The sequence below is a fragment of the Xiphias gladius genome, chromosome 12 (assembly GCF_016859285.1).
Source record: "Xiphias gladius isolate SHS-SW01 ecotype Sanya breed wild chromosome 12, ASM1685928v1, whole genome shotgun sequence".
Classification (NCBI taxonomy): Eukaryota; Metazoa; Chordata; class Actinopteri; order Istiophoriformes; family Xiphiidae; genus Xiphias; species Xiphias gladius.
This window is the reverse complement of record NC_053411.1, coordinates 19,343,064-19,371,057: the sequence shown is the minus strand read 5'-3', so window position 1 is coordinate 19,371,057 and position 27,994 is coordinate 19,343,064. Positions and strand designations below refer to the sequence as shown.

The 27,994-nt window shown below is 43.5% G+C and overlaps 1 protein-coding gene across 1 annotated transcript; it reads left to right on the top strand.

Annotated features, from left to right (window-relative positions):
* The first annotated feature begins 66 nt into the window (after positions 1 to 66).
* Positions 67 to 22,919, top strand: LOC120797754 (voltage-gated potassium channel subunit beta-2-like). The gene is made up of 14 exons (XM_040141603.1): positions 67 to 371; positions 11,395 to 11,438; positions 11,545 to 11,582; positions 11,791 to 11,870; positions 12,805 to 12,849; positions 13,525 to 13,569; positions 14,616 to 14,659; positions 17,396 to 17,482; positions 17,789 to 17,874; positions 18,595 to 18,715; positions 20,429 to 20,523; positions 20,629 to 20,749; positions 22,076 to 22,164; positions 22,508 to 22,919. The coding sequence occupies exons 1-14, from the start codon at positions 67 to 69 to the stop codon at positions 22,598 to 22,600; spliced, it is 1,293 nt and encodes a 430-aa protein (XP_039997537.1). The 3' UTR covers positions 22,601 to 22,919.
* The last annotated feature ends 5,075 nt before the right edge of the window (positions 22,920 to 27,994 follow it).

Sequence of the window (27,994 nt, the reverse complement as noted above, 5' to 3'; positions counted from 1 at the left end):
GAAATCTCTGTGGAGGTGAGTTTTTGTCACTAACACCTGCCTTTACCTGCATCTGTACCTTCAGCCATGTTTGCCGGCCGGGCGTCGGCGGCGGGAGCTGCTGTCGGGTCGGCGGCGGCGGCGGCGGGAGGTAAAGGCGGGAAATTCTCGGTGGAGGAGCTGTACGGGTTCACCAAGAAGCCGAAGGTGAACAGAGGGAGTTCTGGGAAACCGGACAAAGGCGAGGGGAGGAAAGAAACGAAGGAGAAGGAAGAGTCGGCGCTGGCCTCGCAGATCCTGGAGGCAGCCAGGAGACTGATGGAGAGACGACGGCTCGAGATCTACCTGAAGGAGTGTGACGTCACCATGGAGCAGCGCCACATGCCGTACAGGTGAGACAGTGTTAGACAGACGGGTGATACAGGTAACGTACAGGTGAGACAGTCAGACGATACAGATAACGTACAGGTGAGACAGTGTTAGACAGTCAGACAAACAGGTGAGACAGTGTTAGACAGGCGGGTGATACAGGTAACGTACAGGTGAGACAGTGTTAGACAGTCAGACAAACAGGTGAGACAGTGTTAGACAGATGGGTGATACAGGTAACGTACAGGTGACACAGTGTTAGACAGTCAGACAAACAGGTGAGACAGTGTTAGAAAGTCAGACAAACAGGTGAGACAGTGTTAGACAGACGGGTGATACAGGTAACGTACAGGTGAGACAGTCAGACGATACAGGTAACGTACAGGTGAGACAGTGTTAGACAGTCAGACAAACAGGTGAGACAGTGTTAGAAAGTCAGACAAACAGGTGAGACAGTGTTAGAAAGTCAGACAAACAGGTGAGACAGTGTTAGACAGACGGGTGATACAGGTAACGTACAGGTGAGACAGTCAGACGATACAGGTAACGTACAGGTGAGACAGTGTTAGACAGTCAGACAAACAGGTGAGACAGTGTTAGACAGATGGGTGATACAGGTAACGTACAGGTGAGACAGTCAGACGATACAGGTAACGTACAGGTGAGACAGTGTTAGACAGTCAGACAAACAGGTGAGACAGTGTTAGACAGATGGGTGATACAGGTAACGTACAGGTGACACAGTGTTAGACAGTCAGACAAACAGGTGAGACAGTGTTAGACAGATGGGTGATACAGGTAACGTACAGCTGAGACAGTCAGACGATACAGGTAACGTACAGGTGAGACAGTGTTAGACAGTCAGACAAACAGGTGAGACAGTCAGACAAACAGGTGAGACAGTGTTAGACAGATGGGTGATACAGGTAACGTACAGGTGAGACAGTCAGACGATACAGGTAACGTACAGGTGAGACAGTGTTAGACAGTCAGACAAACAGGTGAGACAGTGTTAGACAGATGGGTGATACAGGTAACGTACAGGTGACACAGTGTTAGACAGTCAGACAAACAGGTGAGACAGTGTTAGACAGATGGGTGATACAGGTAACGTACAGCTGAGACAGTCAGACGATACAGGTAACGTACAGGTGAGACAGTGTTAGACAGTCAGACAAACAGGTGAGACAGTGTTAGAAAGTCAGACAAACAGGTGAGACAGTGTTAGACAGATGGGTGATACAGGTAACGTACAGGTGAGACAGTGTTAGACAGTCAGACAAACAGGTGAGACAGTGTTAGACAGTCAGACAAACAGGTGAGACAGTGTTAGACAGACGGGTGATACAGGTAACGTACAGGTGAGACAGTGTTAGACAGTCAGACAAACAGGTGAGACAGTGTTAGAAAGTCAGACAAACAGGTGAGACAGTGTTAGACAGACGGGTGATACAGGTAACGTACAGGTGAGACAGTGTTAGACAGTCAGACAAACAGGTGAGACAGTGTTAGACAGTCAGACAAACAGGTGAGACAGTGTTAGACAGACGGGTGATACAGGTAACGTACAGGTGAGACAGTGTTAGACAGTCAGACAAACAGGTGAGACAGTGTTAGACAGATGGGTGATACAGGTAACGTACAGGTGAGACAGTCAGACGATACAGGTAACGTACAGGTGAGACAGTGTTAGACAGTCAGACAAACAGGTGAGACAGTGTTAGAAAGTCAGACAAACAGGTGAGACAGTGTTAGACAGACGGGTGATACAGGTAACGTACAGGTGAGACAGTCAGACGATACAGGTAACGTACAGGTGAGACAGTGTTAGAAAGTCAGACAAACAGGTGAGACAGTGTTAGACAGTCAGACAAACAGGTGAGACAGTGTTAGACAGACGGGTGATACAGGTAACGTACAGGTGAGACAGTCAGACGATACAGGTAACGTACAGGTGAGACAGTGTTAGACAGTCAGACAAACAGGTGAGACAGTGTTAGACAGATGGGTGATACAGGTAACGTACAGGTGACACAGTGTTAGACAGTCAGACAAACAGGTGAGACAGTGTTAGACAGATGGGTGATACAGGTAACGTACAGGTGAGACAATGTTAGACAGTCAGACAAACAGGTGAGACAGTGTTAGACAGTCAGACAAACAGGTGAGACAGTGTTAGACAGACGGGTGATACAGGTAACGTACAGGTGACACAGTGTTAGACAGTCAGACAAACAGGTGAGACAGTGTTAGACAGATGGGTGATACAGGTAACGTACAGGTGAGACAGTCAGACGATACAGATAACGTACAGGTGAGACAGTGTTAGACAGTCAGACAAACAGGTGAGACAGTGTTAGACAGATGGGTGATACAGGTAACGTACAGGTGAGACAGTGTTAGACAGTCAGACAAACAGGTGAGACAGTGTTAGACAGATGGGTGATACAGGTAACGTACAGGTGAGACAGTGTTAGACAGTCAGACAAACAGGTGAGACAGTGTTAGAAAGTCAGACAAACAGGTGAGACAGTGTTAGACAGACGGGTGATACAGGTAACGTACAGGTGAGACAGTGTTAGACAGACGGTGACGTACAGGTGAGACAGGTGTAACTCAGGTAAATTGTGAGTTTGAACATTGAACACAGCGACATGTGGAATTGAATATTTCACATGTGCCTGTTTTCGTTGCCTCCAACTTTAAATTTTTTTACAAAATAAATCTCAAATAATATTTTTCAAACATGTCTGACTCTGCATGTACTATAACACGTATGTAATCAGATTCAGGTGCAATGTGGCGTCTGTGTGTTAAACTCCTGTCAGATGGTTGAATTCTGGCTGTGGATTGGTTGGTTTGGATCGTTGACGGATCGTTGATGTGTCAGCAGGTTGTAATGACACTGACCGACCACCAGACGATGCTGAGATACTGTAACTACAACGTGAGACTCTCAGATGGCCTCATGTGACTTTATGTATATTCTGCAATTAACATCATTTTCAAACTGGTTTTATGAATTCATGGAATATTTTCATCTCTAGATGCCAAAATATTATAAATAAATAAAGCAGTGACTCCTAATGGTCTGTACACTGATGTGTGTGTCGGTTCTACTGGTTCTACTGGGGCGCTGCTGATACTGGTCGGACTGGTGTACCGAGTCTCACCTCGGCTGATTCTGCGGAAGCTGCTGAGTCATGGTTCTGACATTATGAAAGACTTTCTGCTCCAGTTGTTCATTAGCCGAGTGTGTGTGTGTTTCCTGCTGTACTCTGTGTTTGTACTTCATCTTTTTCCAGAGCAGAGTGAAAGCTGAATCAGCGTCATCTCTCACTCTGCACCAGCACAACAGAAACAATACAGTACAGACATACACAAGAAATACAGAGACAGTACTAATACCTCTAGACACAACACTAATGCAGAAAACAAAGTACAGATGTATCTAAACATATACTAAGGCTCCCAAAAGCAGTACTGACGCATGTAAATGCAGTATTAATTCTATAAAAACCTGTGATATTAACACCAGTAACAGTAAAAATACTTCCGCTGCCCACAGGAAATACTACAGATTATTCTACTACTGTCGTTTCACTGGAAGGGGCATAAGTACTTGTAGTAGTGAAAGTACTCACAGTAATTGTTCTCTGAGCGTTTACATTTTAGAGGGGTCAGTGATGTCATAATGACATCTTAACTCTGATTGGTCCCCAGGGAGGAGACAAAAGAGAGGTCATCGCGTGCGTGTGTGCGCTCGCCCAGCTGGTCGCAGCACCAGGGCCAATACCCGATCAATACATCATTATACTGATTGATCTCACTATTGATCTCACAAACAGACGATCACTCTCGCTGTATCTCCGACCAGACTCGATGTTCAATTGTCAATCTTTATTTTACCACAAAGAGAAACATTGAGTCACATCCACGCTGAAGAAATGAAGCAATACAGACATCCAGAAAAATCATTCATTAGAAAACAATAGAAGGAATAGAAAATTATGGGACCATAACAATAACTCTCTGTTCTAGACCTAAAGTCAGTCTACACGGTTTTAAAACGTCAGATTTCCAATGGAAGTCCTGAGTAAAGAAAATAACTTGTATATACAGACTTCCCGTACTGAACAAACGAGACAATATACAGAGGGATCTCTCTTTATGGTCCAGTCCTTGAGATGGTCCACTTAACATTAAATCAACAGATATCCAATTGAAGTGTTGCATTGGGTTTTTTGATCAATAAACAAAATGGCTTCTGTCGAGAGCAGCACTTTTAACAAATGAGGCGATAGAGGCGTTCGTGAAAAACATCATACAGTAAAAAACTGATGTATGACTCAAGACATTGTTTTGTTTCATCAAGCCCAGAAGTCCAGTGTTTAAACAGCAGATTTCCAAAGGAAGTTCTGTATTGTTTCTTCTAATAAACGAATAAAGAAAACATTCTATGTTCTGAGGAGAAAAAAGACTTACTGACATTGAACAAACGAGAAAACATGAACAGAGAAAAAAATAATACGAGTGAAAATAATACAGACAATAATGAGACGGTAACAGTGACACTTGTTTTGTGGTCCAGTCCTAAAATCAGTCGGCTTAGTGTTAAAATGTCAGAGTTATTTCAGCTGGGTAGGAGACGAATAATGACACTGACGCATTTTGTTTAACACGATAATCTCAACACAACATATTAAAATGTAAAATAATGTCACACTGACTGAAGTTAAAAAACATTAGTAGGACGCAACGGAGGACAATAAGGCTCAGTAACAGACAAACTTCTTATTTTACTTTTCTTATTCAGCGTGTATTTCACCAGGTAAGGATGGAAATCTGTTTCGCAAGGTAGACCTGGTGCAAAGGAGAGAATAAAATGCTGCATAAAAACAAGACAAAGCCATGAAAGAGATAAAAACAACAGTTAAATAACGTGAAGGTACCAAGAAGGCTAAACTAAAATGTTTGAGGTGATGGGAATATTTTCTGAATGACGTACCACAGACTGTTATTCTGGTTTAAAATGGAACAAATGATTTGAGAAGAGAAAGAGATGATGTCCCAGTGTCTGCGTACAGCGACTGTTGTAATTCACATTAGTGACACCATACCTTTGGCCTCAGGCATCTCACTGTGTCTGTGTTCAGATCTCATGGTGCAAGTTGTGTGGTACTTGTTAAGTTGGTGACACACACAGAGCAGAGCAGGGAGGCGTGTTATTGTGTGCAGACGAGTGTGTGATGGAGGGAAGAAGAAGAGGAAGAGTGGGGGAGGGTCGGAAACTCTTCTTCCTCTTCTGTCTTTAGCATCAGATGATCTGTAGGAAACATCCACATAACATGAAATCATAAAAACTGACAGAATAACAGCTGAGACACAAGATATTAACACGTCGTTACAGCCACACTGTCAAACAGCAACCAATGGTTTAACTAGGGTCAGAATTAGTCGAGCTAAAGCTAAAGCTTGTCCTGGGGGTGGCGCTAGAGGCAAGGCCGTGGGGTCATTAAAGCCGAAAGGGCTCAACCTCCGGAAAGCAGGACTTAGACCAGGACATTTACTGACAATCTGACACATAGATGCAGAGATGTCCGTCTCTGGACAGACAGACGGAGTGAGAGCACTAGCTCATTTAAACAAAACAATTTCACTGTATGAATCAGGTCCCGGTAAAATACTGACCGGTTCCCACTGGGACCTAAATGTAGGTACAACGAGACTGAGTAGAACGAGAGAGTATGCCCGGAAATGTTGGAGGAAAGGAGAAATAAAAGTTGAATTATTTTTGGAAATACTTGGTACAAGTATGACAAGTCAAACCGTGCAAATATATTATGATCAAACACAACTGATGTGTATGAAAATACAGAATGAAGCCAAATCGTGTTGAATACAGTCACATGAACCTATAACTGTAACATAACGAAGCGAATTGTCCCCTCTGATATTCTCTGATACTGTAGCGCTGGTGTCTTCTGCACGGTGACTGTCAGTGCCACTGTTTACTGCCCTGCTCCCTCTCTCTCTCTCGCTCGCTCGCTCGCCCAGTGTGCAGCCGACCTGCTCTGAGCAGAGACAGGAGGGGGAGGGGCTCGCTCTCTCCTCTCCCTCTCTCTCTCTCAGCAGTAGAGTCCAGAGAACCGACGCTGGCTTTGCTTTTGGGGATTCACTTCTCTCAGTCCTCTCTCTGTCGCTTTCCCTCCAACTCGTTTGTCTCCTGTTCTTTCCTGGGGACGGACGGACACTCTTCTTCGTCACCTCTATCACCATCCTCGTCCTCAGAGCTCCAGTCGGACAGATGATGGGATGCTTCCTACCGGAGAGACACTAACAGAAAGTTGTGCGTTGCCCTCCGGTGTGACTCTGATTGGCTGACTGATTCGGACGCACTGAGCAGACTCGAAGCTGACAGCACACTCATGAATTCTCCCCATCGTTACCATAGTGACCGGCGACCTTGGCGGCAGCGAGGGTTTCCCCATTATTTTTTGAGACTTTAGATCCCTTTATATATACATACATATATATATAGATATATATATATATATCTATATATATAAAGCTTGTTGCCGTAGTGACCAGGATGCAGGTGTCCATAGCATGTAATGTTGGCGGGGGCGGCGGCAGTGGCGGTGGGGTGAGCGAGCACCAGTTGAAGGAGCGGCGGGCAGCGGCGGCAAACACCAGCAGCGCCCCCGCCTGTCAGTCAAAGGTCAGGGCGGAGCCGTCGGTCAGGCACACCCTGCTAGGCCATGCCCACATGAAGGAGGCCCTCGGTCGTCATAGCAACATGAAGTACAGGTGAGACAGAGAGTGAGAGTGACACAGAGAGTCAGTCACATGGGCAGACAGGTGCAGTGTGTTGACTCAGGTTCATATTTCGTGTGTGTGTGTGTGTGTGTGTATTTTCCGTTGCACCTGGTCCCATTGTGGGAGGGTGAGTGGGGACATCTGAGCCTTTAAACCGAACCGATCAGAGGGATTGATTGGATCTCAGGTATTGGTTATGTATCGATGACTGATGTGTCTGTTAAAGCCGATCTAGTAATGTGGCCACAGTGTGAATATTGTGGACTCGGGTTAAATATTCATGGTCTGAACTCAGATATCGATACTTGGTCTCAGACTGTAAGAGACTCGGGCCTCATATTGATGACCCAGTTTCAAACCGTGACTCAAAATTGACCTGGATTAAATATTTATGACTGGCTGTTGGACTCCGACATGAATATCAATGACCTTGCTCTCGGACATACATATTGTTGATCTGGACCGAGGTTTGGACTTGTACTAGGACAAGAATATCAATAACTTGGACTCAGATTGTCTCGTTTGTCAATAATTTGACTTGGTTGAACTGAATATTCGTGACTTGGACTTGGACTCTGACAAACACTAATAACCTGGACTTTCACATCAATATTGATGACTTGGACATGACAACATATTGGGAACATATTAAGAACTCGAATTTGGACTTGGCTCTAAATATTAAGGAGGTTAACGTGGGCTTGTCCATAAACACCAATGACTTGGACTCGTACATGCAGTAAATATTGATAAGTTGGACTCAGATCTGATTATCAATAATTATGTCCAGGTCCAGGTCATTGACAACAAGAACTTGGACACAAATACCAATGACTTGAACTTGGAGCGGAACTTGAATTCTGATGACTCTTGGACTTGGACACAATATGATTATTGAACTGGACTTAATGTCTTGAACCTAGACAGACACATGAGAACATATTGGGGACATACTCAGACCTGGCACTTTGACTACGACATGAATATTGGTGAGTTGACATAAGTAGGACAAACTTGAATTGCGACATGAAAACTCTGAACTTGGACATTGACTTAAATACAAACTTGGAGTCAGACCTGGAAACCAAATCTTAACCGTGGGCAGGAGTATTGATGACTCTAAACATGCTTATCAATTACTTTAACACGGACTCAGACCTGAATATCAGTAACATGGACGTAGGAATACTGATGACTTGGACTTGGGAAAAGCCTCGACCTGGAGGATGGCGACTTAGACGTAGTAAGACGTGATTATCAATGACTTGAATATCAGCTACTCGATCTTGGGCTCAGAGATGTGTAACGGTGACTTGGACTTGCACTAGGACATGAATATAGACAACTTGAACCTGGACTCAGAGATGAACATGAATGTAAAAATACTGATGACTTAAAGTTGGACTCGAACACGAATGTCAGCGACTTGGACTTGGAGATGAATATTGATGACTTGGACTTGACTTCTGACCTAAATGCAGGAGACTTCAACGTAGATATGAAATCAATGAATAGTTTTGGACGTGGATATTGATTATTTAGTATTGGATTCATACAGAACTATCGGTGACTTGAACAAGGACTCAGACATCTGTGCTCTCCAGAAGCTCAGCTTTCCTCCGTAAATACAAATAAAACATTAATAAAACAAACAGCCTGGACTTTTCAGACTTAGTTTAGTTTAGTTTGAGCATTAATGTCGTAGAAAGAGGATTAAAGATGTGTTGCATCAGATTTAGCTACAAACACTAAAATAGCTTATGCTATTATTACTGAACTCAGTCGTAGATCCAAACATAAATGCAGATTTCAATCACTACACCCAGCATTATACAACATATATAAATAACCTCAGTTACTGTGTCTGTTTCAGTTTAATGGAGACGGGACTGATTTCTGAATTTTTTGGCATCACTTAAAAAAGTATGGAGATCTGCGTGTTTTCAAAGTATCAGGGAGCTTGTTCCTTAATGGCCTCACATGAAAAGGCAGTTGTGCAAAGGCAGAGCTTCTTTTAGGGATTCAACTCCCTCCCCCAGCAGTTGACCTTGAAGCTCCGGTCGGATTTATTCACTCTGGAGACATTTTCCAAAAATCTCTGGTCTCGGTGAGAATAATTTCATGTTTAGTGTTAGCGGAAGACCAAAACAGAGAAGGAAAACAATGAGTTTTTAAATTTAGCCACCTCAGTGAGAATGAACTCTGTTTTGGTCTGTCGGAGTTTCTGATGCCTGAAAACTGTAAAACTCGGGTTAAAATCCTGTTGAATCATCAGCTGTTGGTATTTTTAGCTGCTCTGCCAAAACTGTCAGATGCTGCTGCTTTGTGTTGTTTTTCATCCTGTTTCTGTCGACTTTCACTTTGCTGTTTGTACTTTGACACACACATACACACACAGTCTCTCTCTCTCTCTCTGTGTGTGTATATTTATCAGGACCTTTCACTGGATAATTTTGCAAAGGTCAGAGGTCTCACAGCCAAGACTGGTCACTGTGTGTGTGTGTGTGTTGATCCCCTGCCCTGATTAACACACACACACACACACACACACACACACACACACACACAGTGACCTTGGGGACATTACATAGACTTGCATTAATTTCCTGGAGACTTTCCTTAAGGACTGACCCAAAAATGATCTGTTTCCCAACTGAGGACACGACTTTTGTCCCCAATTAACTGCTTTTTAGTCTGAAATTTGTCTCCAAAAGTAGCTTATAACACACACACACACACACACACACACACACACACACAAACACACACTAATGTCCTCTAAATGTAATCTTCACTCCAACAACACTGTACTTATTTCCTAATGTATATACTGCACCATCTGTGTGTGTGTGTGTGTGTGTGTGTGTGTGTGTGTGTGTGTGTGTGTGTGTGTGTGTGTGTGTGTGTGTGTTAATTAAAGGCAGAGTTTTCATTAGACCCTGGTCTAATTCCACACCGCTGACATGTGATTGGTTGACAGATGTCCGGTTCATCCGTGATCTGAATGGTCAGACATCATCCTGACTCCCATCATGCACAGCTGGAGGCTATACATGTGACATAAACAACTGCTTCCATATGGTTCTCATTCAAGCGATCATCGTTAAGATTTTCATGAACTCAAACGTCATTTTAGACACAACTTATGGTCGACAGTTTTTCAGCCATTAAATGTATTTATATTCTGTTATAACTTCCGTTTACAGTAGGTTTTATTGTCCACAAACATAAGGGATTCACAAAAACGATGCGCGTACGTACAAATATATTAGAATATTGTCAATAAACAAACTGAGAACCGACATGAGGTTTGTTTGTCTGCACTGTAAACAGTAGTTCTTCTTCTGCTGTTTTTCTGACAAAATATCTGCTCTGTTTGCTGCCCCCCAGTGCTCAACACGTGTCATTTCCATCTGAACTTTGGGAGCTGTTTTATTAAAGCACACCTGCTGTTACTACCTGTAACCACAGGTGTCAACAAACCAACCAGGGCAAACAATCTGAAGAATTGTAACATCAAAGCGCGGCTGCACTTGGAGTTTGTGGTTTTCAGAACGGTCCGGATCCAGATGCATAAACGTGTTGATTTAAACTCAGCGGATCTGAGTTCATCATGATTCTAACTGGAATCCTGAAACAAATGTTAACCCTCCAGAGTCCAGGTTTATTTTGGGTCATTTTGACAGGTTTTCTATTAATTCATTTTCGTCTTCTTTTAGCACCTGAGTGATGGGTTGTTGTTTTTTTTGTTTTTTTTCTGTCATTCTAACAAAGTATGAAGCGGCCAAGACACAAAATAGAAGAAAAATGACGCAGGTGCCTTTAAAAATGTACAAATCTTCACTCAAAATATTATTAGAGAAGTTAAGGTTGTAAAAAATATAGTTTTACTATTTGTACACACACACACACACACACACACACACACACACACACACACACACACACACACACACACACAGCAGAAAAATGCAGGACATAAAACTGATATAGTTTCTTTTCATGTAAAGAGATTTTTTTTATGCCTCTTTCACTGAACATATGAGTAATTCAATTTTGAACATTTGTCTACAGACAACATCAGTGTGTCTCTACATGGTGTATAAATAAAGTTACGTTAGTTACGTTACTATCAATAAAGCGTGATCAGTGACTCCAGGGGGTTAAACTGACCCTATGTTGCTTTATTGATTCATTGATTAAGTGATTGATTTGATTGTTTTGCAGGAATCTTGGAAAATCTGGTCTGAGAGTGTCCTGCTTAGGTCTGGGTGAGTGCAGCAACACACACACACACACACACACACACACACACAGACTGTAACACACGTACATATACAACACACTCAGTCAGTGATGTTCTTTCTCTTTTCACAGGAACATGGGTGACATTTGGCTCTCAGATCTCTGATGAGGTACTCTGTGTGTGTGTGTGTGTGTGTGTGTGTGTGTGTGTGTGTGTGTGTGTGTGTGTGTGTGTGTGTGTGTGTGTGTATGTGTGTGTGCGTGCGTGTGCGTGTGTTACAGTGTGTATGTGTGCTGAACGCATGAACAAACAATTACGTAACCATTAAGAGAGGTTTCTGCACACATTAATGTGGGTTACTGTGTGTGTGTGTGTAGATGGCGGAGAATGTGATGACGGTGGCGTACGACAGTGGAGTGAACTTGTTCGACACAGCAGAGGTTTACGCCTCAGGGAGGTACAGTACAAACTGTCTGTCTGACCGTCTCACCTCTGTAAGCCGGTTTTCATCCAGTTACATAGAATAACCTAAAGGTGGAGTCAGCTCCTGTCTGAGGGGTAAAAGTTGGTTGTTGGATGGAAACCAAATCCAAACGAACTAAAGCCCCATTAAGACGGGATGATGGACGACATTTGAACCCTGGTGAAATGACAGGATCTGGTCCGTAATCAGACATGGACATTCAGTAGGGCAAAGACAAATGTGTCCCCAGGGGGCGCCGCAGAGCTGAAGGGGGGCAAAGATACTGTGTGGGATGAAGAAGAGTCAAAAAGGTCCCCCTTCTCTAACTGAGTCAGATGGTTGATATGATTCAGTGTGACTTCCACTTCCTGAGGACATCATGATCTCTGATGTCCCGCCAGAATAAAGCACCAGAAATCCACTTAGAAACCAGAGGAACAAGAGGCTGCAGAACTTCATTCAGAATCTTCCTGTTTTTAAGTTTCCTTCAGTATCGCAGTGACCCAGTGACAGTTGTGCTGGATATTTTTCAGGCATTTTATCAATAATTTTGAGGAATTTTCATCCATTTTAGAAATATTTTTTGGAGATTTTTCAGATATGATCTAAATTCTTTTTTTTTAAATCCATGGGCGCACTGAAAACATGAACTGCTAACATCTGACCCAGTGTACTTTTAATGGAGACAGTCTGACCAAATGTGAACTGTTTTAGGCTGGGAAAAAAAAAAGGGCTCACACAGAATGGCAGTGGCTGCCTGTAGCTCCGCCAGCTGTTTAGCTCCATCAACCAATCAGCTCATATTCACACAACAGAGGCGGGTGGAGACGAGACTTGACTCAGATTTTCTTTGCACCATTTTCTGGGAATCCAGGTCCATTTGAATGTAAAAGTTGACTGTGGACTAAAATGTCTGTTTGTGTCTCAGGGCAGAGACGACTCTGGGAAACATCCTGAAGAAGAAAGGATGGAGGTAAAAACAGCTGTCTACTCTGAATTTTCCAGTTCAGTTCATCTTTTCTGTCCCCGTCAGTCACTTCAGTGCAGCAAAGTCTAAAACAGTACAAACAAAATAGTAAAATAAATCAGTAAAACACGTGAAATAGATCAGACACATACAACAGGCTGTTGCTGAATTTAAATTCATAATTATTCCATATGGGGAAGTTGACGTCTGGGGGTATTTTAGACTCACAATCAGTCAAGTTCTGGAATGTCTGAAAATTTGAAATTGATATTCAGTACAGAAACAATGCACGACATGTTCGAAGATGTTCACACGAGGAATTTGACTCCAGTTTTCCGCATCATTCAGCATATTTAAAGACAGCGCAGAGGACACACGTGTGCAGGACGAGCTGCTTTATAGAGACGAGAGCTGGACATCAGTTCATCTACACACAGCTCAGAGTCAAAACTCCCAAAATAACTGCAGAGTTTTAATAATAAACTGCATTTCGACTTGAAGACGTCCGGACGTGTGAGTCGGCAGATTTTCCCTCCGTCGGTCTCCTTCATCACATCCATCCCTCCGTTTAATCTTCTCTCCACTGTGTCCTCCTCCCTCCCTCACAGCAACTGATGGTGACACAGTAACGCTGAAATGACTCTCTCTCTCTCTCTGTTTGTGTGTGTGTCTCTCTACCAGGAGGTCCAGTTATGTGGTGACCACTAAGATCTACTGGGGAGGACAGTGAGTGCTGCGTTTATTCAGCAACATTTACATTTACACTGCAGTATCTGATATTATTCTGTCCATTAACACTGTGTGTGTCAGTATACAGCACCAGTCAGCAGATAGACAACCATCTCAACCCCTGACAAACTTTATAATAAGAGAGATGTTATTATACACGTCTGCTGTAGATAACGATATAAATACGTGGCTTATGTGAGTCCTCATAGATACAGCCTCTTATTATCTAATGATTATCTGGCTAAAAACCCGCCCTGAACAGACCCTGTGTTGCCAGATTTGAATGACAATTGTCATCAAAGCAGCCTCTATTAGTTTCCATTCAGTCAAACTGTCCCATCAAAAGCTGCTGAACCGGCTGTGACCAGCTCCTGTTCTCAGTGTAGCGGTGGACGTTCAGACAACTGTCGCCGGGTCACTGCGATACCGAAGGAAACTTAGAAACAGGAAGATTCTGAAGGAAGTTCTGCAGTTTTTTCTACGATTTCCAACCGGGTTTATGGACGTTTACTTGAGATAGAGATCGGACAGAATAAGATCCCCAGGAAGTTGTAAGTCACAGTGAATCTAGAAGAATGTGTATCATGTCTGTGTGTTCAGATTGGACCATTTAACCACTTCCGTGAGCTGTGGGTCACTGCTGCTGCAGCTGTTGATCACGTTGATCGTGTTCCTGCTGTTTTTACAACACCTGCACGCACCTGTCCCGTTCACCTGGCACGGCATCTTTGACTCACCCTCCCTGCCTCCCCTGCAAGTCTCCCACGCCTCCCTCGCCGTTTAAACCTCTGGAACCCAAATTATAACAACGCGCCCAAATCACCTTTTAACTGCTGCTTTGAAGAAAAAGTTATCGACATAAAAGTCATGTTTTTAAATAACTGTCGTTCTTTAATGAGTTACACAGTCAAAGAAAACAAACCACAGTAGAAACACACAAGCTGCAGCTCCACTGTGCCTGTAAAACTCAGTTTGCCCCCCCCCCACAGAAACTGCCCCTACTTGCCGACCCCGGTCTAAAGTGTGTGTTTGTGTGTTTACAGGGCGGAGACAGAGCGAGGGTTGTCGCGGAAACACATCATTGAAGGTAAGGAAAGAGAGGTTCTTGCGTCATCATTACTGAAGTGACGTGTTTGTTTATATTGCAGAGGGGCTCAGTGTAAATGAGCCTGAAGCAGCTCTCTGAAGTGAGGTTTAGAAATTTTGGGGGGGTCATTATGACGTGGGAACCGATACCGGGCCTGCGTCGGCCGCTATAAAGCACCGTGGCGATGCTACGAGTTTGTTTTTAATTTAAAAGGTAGAGTAGAGCCTAGAGCTCTAGCGACTTGTTTCCAGTACTTGTTGAACACAGTCACCACAACCGTTGACACACTGCACTCCTCCACTTGTTGGTCAATGTTCGGTTCCACACAGGAGAACAGGAAATCACAGCCACTCATCACAGACTCATCTCAAGCCTAGATAAACATTACCGATCACTTTCCTTAACACTGGCGGAGGTACGAGCTCTACCGGGGGCCATTCCACTTTCTTCATTATTAGATTTCTACCCATTTGGAAGGTCTGATAATCACTTCTAGATTTGCTAGATTTAGATTGATGGACGTAAATAGAAACAGGAAACAAATTTCCCGCATTTCTTTTTTCTTAGTTGAGAATCCTCAGACTTCGTGTGACTCTTCTTTTTCTTATTGTCATGGTCACTTTGACAGAGAGAGCAGAGACACTGTGAATGTGGACTGATCAGACTGAGTGAAAGCCCAGAGACTAATTACACACACACACACACTGTAACGCTGAAACACACACAGAGCCGGTCAGTGTCCTCTGTCAGTTGTCGGAGGTCGTTGAGGCTTTAAGAGGCTCAGTCACCCCAAGGCTGGATTAGGAGTTATGATACACACACACACACACGGCAGTATGCAGCATCAATCACCCGTCCTACTGAAAGCCGCTAACGGCTCTGTTGACTTAAATCACTCTCTGAAATGCAGAAACGCTAAATTTAACTCTCAAAGACTCATAAACTCAACGTGATACATCGGCTGACAAATCATCGTCACAAACTCTTCACACTCATCGGAAACCGAGAGGTTTCGGCTTCTTCTCCACATGCTGTTGCAGCAGCTGCAACATCTGCGCCGTCCCACACATCTGTTTACATCAAACATCAGACCGCACGTAGCCAAACCTTCCCAGCGAGCACCATCTGTTGAGGCGAGGAATGTTTCGATGTCGCCTGTCGGGTCCACTCCACATCCGCATTCATGAATGTCTGTGTCCCGAGGTCAAACTTTGCATGTTCAGACAGGTGACCGCTGCTCCTACCGGTCGAGGTTATCCGCATGTAATCTGTAAAATGACCCGCATCGTTTCCCTCGCCGTGCAACCAGCCGCTCAGTCGGCCATGTTTGGAAGATGTCGGCCGTGGGAGCTGAACCTGACAATTGCCGGTTTTAGCTCACGTAGTGTGGCGTGCTGGACCAAAACGCCTCGAGACGTCACATCGCATCACAAAGAACTTTTTTACCTTCTCTCGCCTTGTATGACAACCTCCGCGACCTGCTGGGGGGCGGTTGACCGATAGGAGCACAGCCTGCAAACTTGGCAAAGCGAATGTTGCTGCCGCGGAGCCACGGCAACACCGCCCGACTGTATCTTTTTGAGTTGTCCTGGCGACACAGGACAGCCGGTGTCATACACACTTGTTCCCCTCCCTCTGATGACATCACACAGGTTGCGAAAGACGGCGAGCTGTGATTGGTCAGTGTGTAGTTGGTCAGGTCAGAATCTGTCAGACCGAAACACGACGAAGCCTGAATTTCACCGAGCTGAGTGGAGCAATAAACCTGCTGAAATGCAGCGTTTATCTGGTAACAGTCACAACAAGTGACGTGACGAATTTCCTCCCAGTTTACTTGTGGCGCGTGCCTCGCACTACTTCCCGCCTCCGTGTGGCTGTGGGGGTTGGCATGACGTACATTTATGACCACGTGGACCGTACGTGTCAACGGCTGTAGTATGAACAGAGCCATGTGCACGTGTGTAGCGGAGAGGATTCAGCCCGTCGGTTACGACCGCGTCTGCTGTGTAGCCTGAAACACAAACACCGTCTCTGTTTGTCCTCCACAAGGTCGACAGACGTCTGAGATCATTCCCCGTGACAGAGCTGAAAACCCTTCATTACACAACAACCACACGCTAGATTTAACCAAGCAACGTAAAGAACAGCAGATACACACTTTTTCTTCCCGACAGCTGTTTTCTGCAGTAAATCTTGCTTAAAGCTGCAGCTGGTAAATTCAGCTTTAATGAGATGTGGGAAAGAAACATGTCAGTGATTCGGGTCGAGAGCGTCCCTGTTGCGTTTGTCGTCTCGCTTTACAGGCTTTCTTCTGCGTCATGTTACATTCTGATGTACTGGTTGCAGTCAATTTGAACGTCCTGGGATTTATAATTACGAATGTTTGCTAACGATAAAATCAAGTGAACAATATAGAGCGCTTTGGTTTTAACAGAGGAATAATTAGTCAAACCAAGCGGCAGCTGTTCATTAGAGAATTCAGACTCGGTACGTTGTGAGATTCAGGTAGACACGTTTCAAGTTTTAAATCTACGGTGGCTCACGAGGACCAAACATACGTGAGTGAAATGAACGTGACACAGATGATTGACAGCTGCAGTGTGTGTTTTCATGTGTTGTGTGTTGTGTCCTTGAAGGCTGAAAATAAAACTGTTTCTCTAATAGGTGATTTAATTGTGCCGTTGTGTGTGTGTGTGTGTGTGTGTGTGTGTGTGTGTGTGTGTGTGTGTTTTGCAGGTCTGCGTGGATCTCTCTCCAGGTTACAGTTGGACTATGTTGATATCGTATTCGCCAACAGGAGTGATATCAACGCACCCATGGAGGGTCAGCACGCACACACACACACACACACACACATTTACATTATACACACCGTTCGGTTTATCGTGTTTATTATTCGTTGTGTCCTGCACTCATGAGAGCGCGGACCAAAAATACAACTGTTGCTCATTTTGCTGTTGGTGCTCGTTCAGTATATTTTCATTACGTCGCAGGTGGAGACAGGAGAGGAACAAAGAGGTTTAATGAAGTTTTATAATTCAAAACACAAGGAACAAACAGTTCATCAGTGACATAAAGAGAGAAAACTGTTGAGCGCAGCTTCTTCAATCATTCGTTCTGTGTTTTCAGAGGTTGTCCGTGCGATGACCTTTGTAATCGATCAGGGTTTGGCCATGTACTGGGGAACGTCACGCTGGAACGCTGTGGAGATCATGGTAGGACACGACATACAACTACAGCCTCAACCTCAGTAGAACCTCAGAGCAGCTGCGTGTCCATTTAGACCAAACTGATTTTAATCTACTTCCTGCCTTTTCACTGGAAATTACTCTCAGGTCTCGTCGACAAGTCGTCTTGGTGTTTTATTTGATGAAACTCGACCTGAGCGTTTTATGTCCATTCAGTTTGCAGTAAAGTTTGACTCATTACAAATGTCTGTTGACTCTTTATTAGGTCAGTTGTAGTTGACATTTTTAATCAGTATAAACCTGTTCAGCTTTTGTTCTGCCTTGTTTGAAGCTAATTTTAGTTGTTGACATGATATTTTTCTGTTCAAACGTCTTCATCAGCTTTTTAATCCCTTTTACTTTGTGTTTTCTTGTTTTCTTACTTGTAGAAAAGAAATAAAAATAAAAATTAAACTAAGCTCAGGTTAAAGAGGTTTATTAAAACCGCGGGTCACCTGTCTGCCTGCGTGTCACCTGTGTGTCACCTGTCTGCCTGCGTCTCACCTGTCTGCCTGCGTGTCACCTGTCTGCCTGCGTCTCACCTGTGTGTCACCTGTCTGCCTGTGTGTCACCCGTCTGCCTGCGTCTCACCTGTGTGTCGCCTGTCTGCCTGCGTGTCACCCGTCTGCCTGCGTCTCACCTGTGTGTCACCTGTCTGCCTGCGTGTCACCTGTCTGCCTGCATCTCACCTGCCTGTCTCTCTCTCAGGAGGCGTACTCTATAGCCCGACAGTTTAACCTGGTTCCTCCGGTGTGTGAACAGGCTGAGTATCATTACTTCCAGAGAGACAAGGTGGAGCTGCACCTGCCAGAGCTCTACCACAAGATCGGTACGATAACACGCACACACACACACACACACACACACACACACACACACACACACACACACACACACTCAGTGGTCAGTTTATCAGGTACAGAGAGCTGATCCCAGAGTTCTGTATAAACATGAAGGTTCTGACGTTTGGTTTGTGTTGAAACAGCTTCATGCTGTAGTTTCTGCCCTTAAACTGTAAAAAGGTGTTTTTGTTGTTTAGACCTCCCCACTCACGTAAACAGGATGGACAAAATAATAGAAACATCTGTCACTATAACGCGGTAACGTTCAACGGCAGCAGCGAAACGCTCGTCCAGGTGAATCAGGCCGTGGTGGACCAAGTATCCAGATTATTGAATGTTACTTACGTAAAAAGTAGCAAAACTCGATTAGCAGTGTAATTTTTGGGTAATTTGCTGACCTTGAATTTCGCCTCGCCCGTCTGCGATGTATTTTGCTCCACGGGCGGAAGGAGAGGAACAAACAGGGCAGCGCCAAAGGAGTTGTTGGGACTTTCGTGGAAAACGTGTCTTAGACTTTGCGCTGAGCACAGACGTCTCAGAATGGATGCACTAATGCTCAATATGTTCAAAGACAGCAGTTTTAAGTCATCACTACCCGGGCAGTGGAGGCGTTTGTTGTGTTCAAAGCAGGAAAGTTGGGGAATCAGTCTGCATTCACGTATAACTGAATCGGAGTGATTGTTACGGTATCTGTCGTCCGCAGCTGCTTTATGCTTTAGACTACAAACCTCCTCCTACAGTTCACTGGACCCTGCAGCGTCTGCCTTCATTAAATCACCTGTAACCGACACCCGCTTCTACTGAGTAACCACACACACCTCTACAGCAGACTGGTCCGTTGTACCGTAACTCAGAGGCCTCATTGCCTCCTTCCCATCTTTCCTTTTAGCAGAAGTAGTATTTCATGCTTTATTCTTGAAATGCATTACGGTGTAAATGCCCCTGTCACATTTTATATGACGCGACCATTAATGACGTGAGATACGTAGAAAATAAAAGTGAAATAGCGTCAGATTGATGTGGTCATACAACGACTTCATCTCCATCATTATTGCAGAAGTTAAAGAAAAACCCTCCTCCGGCCTCCGGCTGCAGATTTGTGTTACTGTTTGTGTTCCGGCCGTGTCGCGCTGCATCAACCAGACGACAGTTTCCTTTCCCGGTGAAGCCTCTTTCCATTCGTCGAGCTGTTGTCCTCATGCAGCTGTTTCAGAGCGACGAGACCAGTGATACGATTGGCTGAGAGTGAATTTATGGATCACAACTAGGGCTGTAGTCTCCAGGTCGTAAGGAGAAACGCGCCGTCAGATTTTCAGCTCTGTCCTAACTCTGGGAACCGACGTCGCAAAGACCAGATGTCAAAACTCTACATGAGTAAATGTAAACCATCTAACTGACCTTCTACAAAGGACTCGTTGAGGCTGGATTTCTTCCGTTTTAATGGAGCTAGGCCAACAGTTTCCCCCTGCTTTCAGTTTTTGTGCTAAGCTAGGCTAAACGGGTCCTGGACAGGTCCAGGACTCACAAATCTGAAACTGAAATCCTGATGAAATGTTGCACTGTGTCTTTAAGTAAAACATTGGACAGTGGAGGTGGTGCGACCCGGCTGAGGTCTCAGGGGACAGCAGCTGTTCAGGTCCAGGTCTATATATAGACCAGTTTAATGAAGTGGTTCAACATGAGGTCTGCCTGTCTCTCAGGTGTCGGAGCCATGACCTGGTCTCCGTTAGCCTGCGGTCTGCTGACGGGAAAATACAACGAGGGAGTCCCCGAGAGCTCCAGAGCCGCCATGAAGGTACAAATACACACAGTGACACACAAACATCAGCCGTGGGATGAGAGACCATCTGTTACCGTGGCGATCAATACTGTGTGTGTGTGTGTGTGTGTGTGTGTGTAGGGTTATGCGTGGCTGAAGGAGCGTCTCTGCAGCGACGAAGGGAAGAAGCAGCTCAGTAAAATCAAAGAGCTCCACCTGCTGGCCGACAGACTGAGCTGCACTCCTGCTCAGCTCGCTATAGGTACACTACACCTGTCTGTCTGTACACCTGTGTGTCTGTACACCTGTGTGTCTGTCCTCTGGTTCCTGCTGAAGATGTAGGTCTTTAAAAACACCTCACAAATATAAAGTTCCTTTTTAAAAAGAAGGCTCAACGTAGTTTCTATCGGACAAACTGGAGGACACGCTGAATGTGTTGGGGACTATTTTCAGAGGCGGATTAATCCACGTTTGGTGCTGTAGTCAGCATCTGGGTTCGTCTGTCGTGGTTGAGAAATGTACAGTAATCGATATCGTCACATCCCCCGACACTGGGATGAATTATCAGTAGGGTTTGAACTAGAGACAGATTACTACAGGGGGTTGGAGCTTACGGTTGTTTACAGTGAATGATGAAATATTTTAACAGTTATAACAGTTTTACACTGTGTCATTTGTTAACTGTACACATTCAGAACAGGTTGTAAACGGTTTATACGTGAGTCTCAACCTACTGAACACACACGTTATATATAGAGCGTCATCAAACACGTTAAACACGTCGTTTATATTGAACGTTTGCTGTATCTTTCACACCAAGGCTGGTAATCAATGATCAGGACTGACTGATTATAATAACGGGCCGAGGTTTTGTTATTCAGACTTAATGAGTCCAGCTTTTACAACGGAAAAAGTAACTTTCAGAAGCAGAACCATTCGTCACCAAGTACGTCCTTTTGGGTCGGTGCCAAAAGATCGCAGAGGAGAAACACTCAAATCTGGGAAAAGAGTAGTAAGGGCTAATAGCGAGTAACAAAGCGATGCGTAGGCTGTAACTATAAACATAAGAGCATCGGCATCAACATTGTTCTCACCATCACTTAAAGGCCACTTAACATTTCCTGTTGAGTTTGATTGTTAGTTTTTACCGTGTACCTGAGATTTCCTAGTTTACACGATGTACATCAGACACAAATCGAGCTCTGTATCTCCACATCTGCTCAACTTAAATGAATTGTAAATGGCCGCCACACGTTGATCTTCAATGTGCGGCTAATGTGTGAGGGTATGAGCGTTTGCGGTGTTTGACTTGAGGTTTCTTGAAAAGAATATTCCAGCTCCTCGGATTCCTGTAATATCTTATTCTTGTTCTCTATTACTTCACATTCTCTGATTCTGACCGGTACAAAGGACGATACATTTGCAAGGTTACCTGAAGTTTTATCATTCAAACATAATGAACGATGAATTATTGTAATATAGGACGCTACGTGTTTGTTTCTGATATGAGACTTTTAGCTCCATGGCCCCCAGCTGATCCATCCCGAACATGTCCCCCCAACCACCTCTCTCTCTCTCTCTCTCTCAGCATGGTGTCTCCGCAGTGAAGGTGTCAGCTCGGTTCTCCTTGGCGTCTCCAACACAGAACAGCTGCTGGAGAACCTCGGTTCTATCAGGGTAACACGCTGTCTGAGTGTTTATAGGCCACGTTACTGCAAACGGCAGCAGCGCGGCTCTTTCTGCTGTAGCATCTGATATAAATATAAAAACTGTAGGTGACTTTATCAACAAGATAAAGCCACTGTATTTATTTTCTTCCTATTTTACATACAAAAGAAACGAGGAGCTGATCAAATCTGAAGCACTGCAGTAGATCAAATATTAAAACGAGCCCCAACTGTGACTTTCAAAAATACAGAACTTCCGCACAACCGATCGGATCTCTGGATTCGAAGGCCTGTGAATAACGAAAACGAAGCGCGCACGTTAACGACTTTCTCTCTTTCTCTTTGCCTCTCAGGTTCTGTCTCAGCTGACTCCGCCCCTCGTCGGGGAGATGGATGCGTTGCTCGGCAACAAGCCTCGAAACGCCAAGAAGGAGGCAAGGAGCTGAGGAGGAAACTAAAGAGGTTATTACAAACACTCGGAAAACACGACGGTGAACGGACGGACACGTGGAATAAAAACGGTATTTATTCTTCAGGGGTGCATCGTCCTTGTCGTCACGGAGACGGGAAGATTTCGTCATCCATCCACAGAGAGACTTTAGTTCCTGCAGATAATCAGAAATATTTATTCTTATTAACTGGAAGACACGGGTGCAGAGCCTCGTGTTCAGCGTTTGTCATCAGCTGAGTTCTTCGTGTGTCCGACGCCGTCGTCACGGCAACAAAACATATCCAAGTTAGTTTCAGCTTTATGCATGGAGACACATGAGCAAATCTGTTTACTACGATTGAATTTTAACAACAAGGACTTAGTCTAACCATATAATCTATAATTAACACGGTTAAAATAAAAGTTTGAGAGTTTATGAGCAGAAGGGACGAATTCGTCCAAGGCTCCTGTTAACGGACCAACAGAAGCAGAAATTAATTGATTTGAATGATTTATCATGTGATACCAATTCAATTTGAGTTGGTTTCATATACGATAAATAGCTTGTTAAGTCAGATTTCAAGTTTTAAAGAGTTTTTGGTTTGGTCATCATGTGGTCGCTCATGGATAATATGGAAGCCCATTCATGCCAAGAAAAGAAAACCAGATTGTTATTCCTTCGTCTTGTGTCTCTGTTTCTAGAATGATGACATTTTATGACACAAAATCAATGTATCTTTGATCTTAAAACTTTTAAGTTAAATGTGTGAAACATTAAGTCAACACTTTGAAAGAGTCTTTTGTTTTATTGCTATGGTTCAGATTCTGAAATAGACGAGAGCTAATAATGGGGAATTTATAGAAGCCCTTTCATGACGGGAAGATCAAAAAGACGGATTGATATGAATGACAAAAATAAATGTACTCGTGGTGAGTCAAAGTTATGAAACGGCAGCGAAAGAAATACACTCTACACTTTGTAGTTTATATATAACATGATTTTTTCCACATTACAACATTTTCCTGCTATGACTAGATAAAAAAAATTGTTATATCTCCTTAGGACTTGTATTTTATGGTTAAAATCCTGAGGTGACATCTCATTCAGTTAACTTGTGCGACACTAAAAGTATTTTCACTCTGAATCTGAACATGACTACGAAACCAAACACGTCGTTGCATCCTCTTGTTTCTGACGGGATTTGGTTTAGGACGTGTTGTGAACAAACAATGTTCACATTTACAGGTCAGGATGTTTGAGTTGGACTTTAGGTCAGTAGTCATATTTAACACTTGATGACATTTGCGACACAGCAGGTCATGACTTTGCTTCACACTCAGGTGTGAATGTGTGTGTTTTGTCTCCCATTTTCTTGGCAGAAGTAGGCGTCCGCTACGGCAATCTGCACTCGTGCTGTTTTTTTTCCAAAATAAAAGCCTGCTGTTGCGAAGATAACAACTGAGGCTCCTGTAAAACCTGTGACGGCATTGGGGTAACAGGTATTGTCACCATGGTAACAGCTTCTCTCTGAACTCTCCTGCGACTATACCGAAAATGTATTTATGAGTATTTATTACTATAAAATATAAATCTATTTTATGAATGTAGAGGACGTAGTCTTTAGACAGAGATCCCTTTTACCTCAGTGATGCTCAGTCTGAGGGGTCATCACCTCCTCACACAAACCACGCTTTGATATAAATATTGATTATGTGGAAAATTTACAGATAACAGAATTTTAAATGAATCAAAAGTTGCATTTAATCAAATTCAACTCGGAAAGGACATAGATTACAGTTCAACCTGTGATTTACATCTTCTCAACTTCTACAAACAGACATAATATATAACAATCAACATTGTTGTTCTTTTTACAGCAAATTTTATGTCAAAACTCTTTTTATTCCAAATGACCACACTTTACATCCTTATCTGTCGGCCACAACAGATTAATCTCTGTCCTTAGGCATCTGCTTGGTGACAAATATGCAAATTAATCGTAGAAAGAAAAATTTTGGTCACTCTCATGAAAACAGATACAAGCGTTGGACATCTGGTTTTTAACTCCCTAAATAAACTAGGAATCCTCACAAGCGGAATATTTGCCGAAGCAATCTTCGACGATACTCGTGCTTTACGATTTTCCTCATTATTTGTGGAGTGTGGTGAATCCTCAGATTTGCTCTCAAACACAAATGACTTAGGGAACTGCTTCAATCATGTGCATTTCAACTGCTTTAGATAATGTTGTTCCTCTGAAACATTGATTCATCAACCGCACCACCTTGGATTACTGTAGGAATCTGCAGGATAAGAAGGGAGCGTAGGACGACTGCGAGACAGTGGAAAACATCGAAGCTCTCGGTACACGATGAGCATACGAACTTTTTTATTGCAATCTCATACCAATGAAACTAAAGATGCAAGAACAAATTTCTTTTGAGAGCTCGTCAAAACCAATCAGCACAACCGTAGATTCTTATTTAATACCACTGACCTTTTAGTCAACCCTGGTGCTCCCGGTGTCGCCTTTACATAGATAATATCAAGGAAGTTAGATCGAATGATTATGGAAAGGCTGAGAACATGGGTTTGCATCTCCGGTTGTCCTCGTACCTTTCTAACAGAAAATCTGCTGTGTCGGTTAATGGTTTTACCTCCTCTCAAGCAGTGTGCCGGTATGAGGTGCAGCAGGGCTCCGTTCTAGGACCAATTTTATTTTCTCTGTATTTGCTCCCTTTGGGCCAAATCGTTAAAGAGCCCAATATTTCACTGCGTGAGGAAGGAAAGGAAATATTTTTCCTTCACCCAAAACAGAAGTCCTTGTTGTAGGCTCCGAGCTCACCCACGGCCAAGTTCTGCCTGCTGTTGGTCTCTAGCTCGACATGTGGGACCCGCTGTTAAAAACCTTGGAGTTGTTTTACACCAGAGCCTCACTCTCGAATCTGAAGTTGAAAGACCTGCCCTGTCGTGTTTCTTTCACTTGAGAAATATATTTAGAATCAGATCCTTTATTTCTTTTAACAATTTGCTTTTATTACATCTTGTCTGCAGCTACCGGACTTTTAACCAAATCACGAAAGCATGATCGCAGCTTCCCCTTCGCTGGCTGCCTGTCCATTTTAGAATTGATTTTAAAATTTTACTCTTGACTTTTAAGGCCCATTATGACACCGAGCTGCCTGACTGAGCTTTCAAATCATTACTCGCCAGCCCGTAGCTTGTTATCTTCAGTTAAGGCCCTGCGAGTTGTCCCCTGGTCCAGGCTGAAGCCCAAGGGTGACAGGGCCTCTGCTGTTAGGGATTCAAGCCTCTAGAAGAACTTAGGCTAAACTCACTCTCTGCCTTGCTCTGTAACTTATTTTACCTGTTAATTTAAACTGTTTCATGTGCTATTTTAATCGTAGTTTGTGCTTTTGTTCCTTTTTGATGGTCTTCCCGACTTCTTTTATTTGTGCTTCTTTGTGGAGCACTTGTGCTCTGTAAATAAAACAAGTTATTTTATCTGTGTCTCTGTAAAGGTCATGACCCGCTCAGGTTGAGGTCACTGATCACCGACCTCTGCATGAAACCGTGTGACTTTTACCATGACGACTCTGGTTGGTCACGGGATTTCATTAAGTTTCCTCTGTCTCCGTGTAACCCTCCCTGCTCCTCCTAATGTACCCGACACTACTGGAGAATGCTAATAAAGTTATATTTACAATCGACATCTGGGAATCAGTGTCTTTGTCGACCAGCAGTACTGCAGCACACACACTGACTGCCAGCTAACAAACAACATGAGACGATGCGCACTTCCCACACTCATCTTTTGTAGCAGTAAACTACCTCCACCTAAACCCCTCAGGGGTCGGTCTCGGGTGGTTTTCCAACTCTCTGGTTTTTACGGTGGCCCTGAGGGTTCGAACACAATGAGATTTCAGGTTAGGGAAAGGCAGGGGCAGCACTTCTTCTTTGTGAGGGTGGATTCAGAAAAAAACTGAACGGTTACTGACCTACTACCTTAGAACATATGGGACGACCCCTCCACCTCGGCCCTAGCTGTCCTCGTTTTATTTTATTACATACTACGCATTTTTAAATGAATTACTGTACTGACATTTAAAAAACGATTTTGACATATGATACTGTGAAATTTTTATGACTTACTTTATCACAAATCATAAAAATATGTATGATATGATATAGCAAGAATTAAAAATGTCATGAGCAGCACAACCTGATGGGTGCAGTGTTGGAAAGTTGATGATTTGAAAAAAAATATTACCTTGTGAACCAGAGAACTCTGTTCATTATTACAGATTTATTGAGTGTACCACATACGCACTATTTGATGCAGAGTAACAGTCAGAAAATAGAACTACTTAAAAGACCTATATACAGGTGAGTCCAGCCGCTCAGACAGTTACTCGCATTGAAACCCCTGCAATTTTTTCAATAAAAACATTATCACTACAAAGGCAAATATATATCACAATGGCTATGTTACCAAAGAAAGGACTACAACATGTTGTGTAATAGGAGGAGCGATTTAAAAAAAAAAAAAAAAGCACACCAGAGTGAAAAGAAGGGTTCAGCTAAAACAACAGTGTAAAATGTCCAATGCAGTTTCCCCGAAGTGTTGATCTCATTTGTCCAACAGCAGAAGACGGTACTGAATGTATCAGTGTGAGAAAACAGAAAAGCAGCAAATCTTTACATCTGATATGGTTGAACCAGAAAATGTTTGGTGTTTTTTTTCTTGGCTCAACAAGTATAAGAAATGTGGTTAATTAAATCCCTTTTGATGCTAATCACTGTAAACATGGCTGCTTCTCTACCTGTTCACCATTGTATTATGTGACATTCGTACTAGTGTCCAACTGTTAACATCAGCAGGCAGATTTGAGCTAATTGCAGAGAAATTGGTATCAGTGTTTATAATGGCCGATAAGAAGAAATTAAAGTAATGGAAGTCCAAAAAAATTGGTGCTTGAGCTTTTTTGTTAATACTGTTGCTACTGCAGAGTTCGATGAGACTCCGCTGTTAGCAACACGCTAATCCCTCTAAGTTTACTAAACGTATTGCAGCTCAGCTGACTGCTGCAGGGCTGAACGGAGTTGGCGTTTGGTAAGGAGCTAATTTTGACCTGTAATACATCGCTTGAATGGAAAAAACAAAACAAAAAAACCACATCCCCTCATTAATTAAGCTTGACAGCAGTTGTGTCAGCCATGTCTAGTTTTACTGCAGTAAGCCACTGCGCTGCTATGGTAGTTGAGGGGCTGTAGCCTATTGACAAACTTGGTTTTGAGCTTGTGAAACAGGCAGTGAGACAGTTCTAGTGAGCTGATGAACAATGACCCCATCATTTTCCCCCCCGTCAGTACAGCGCTGACTATAAAGCACACGCATACAGTTTATCT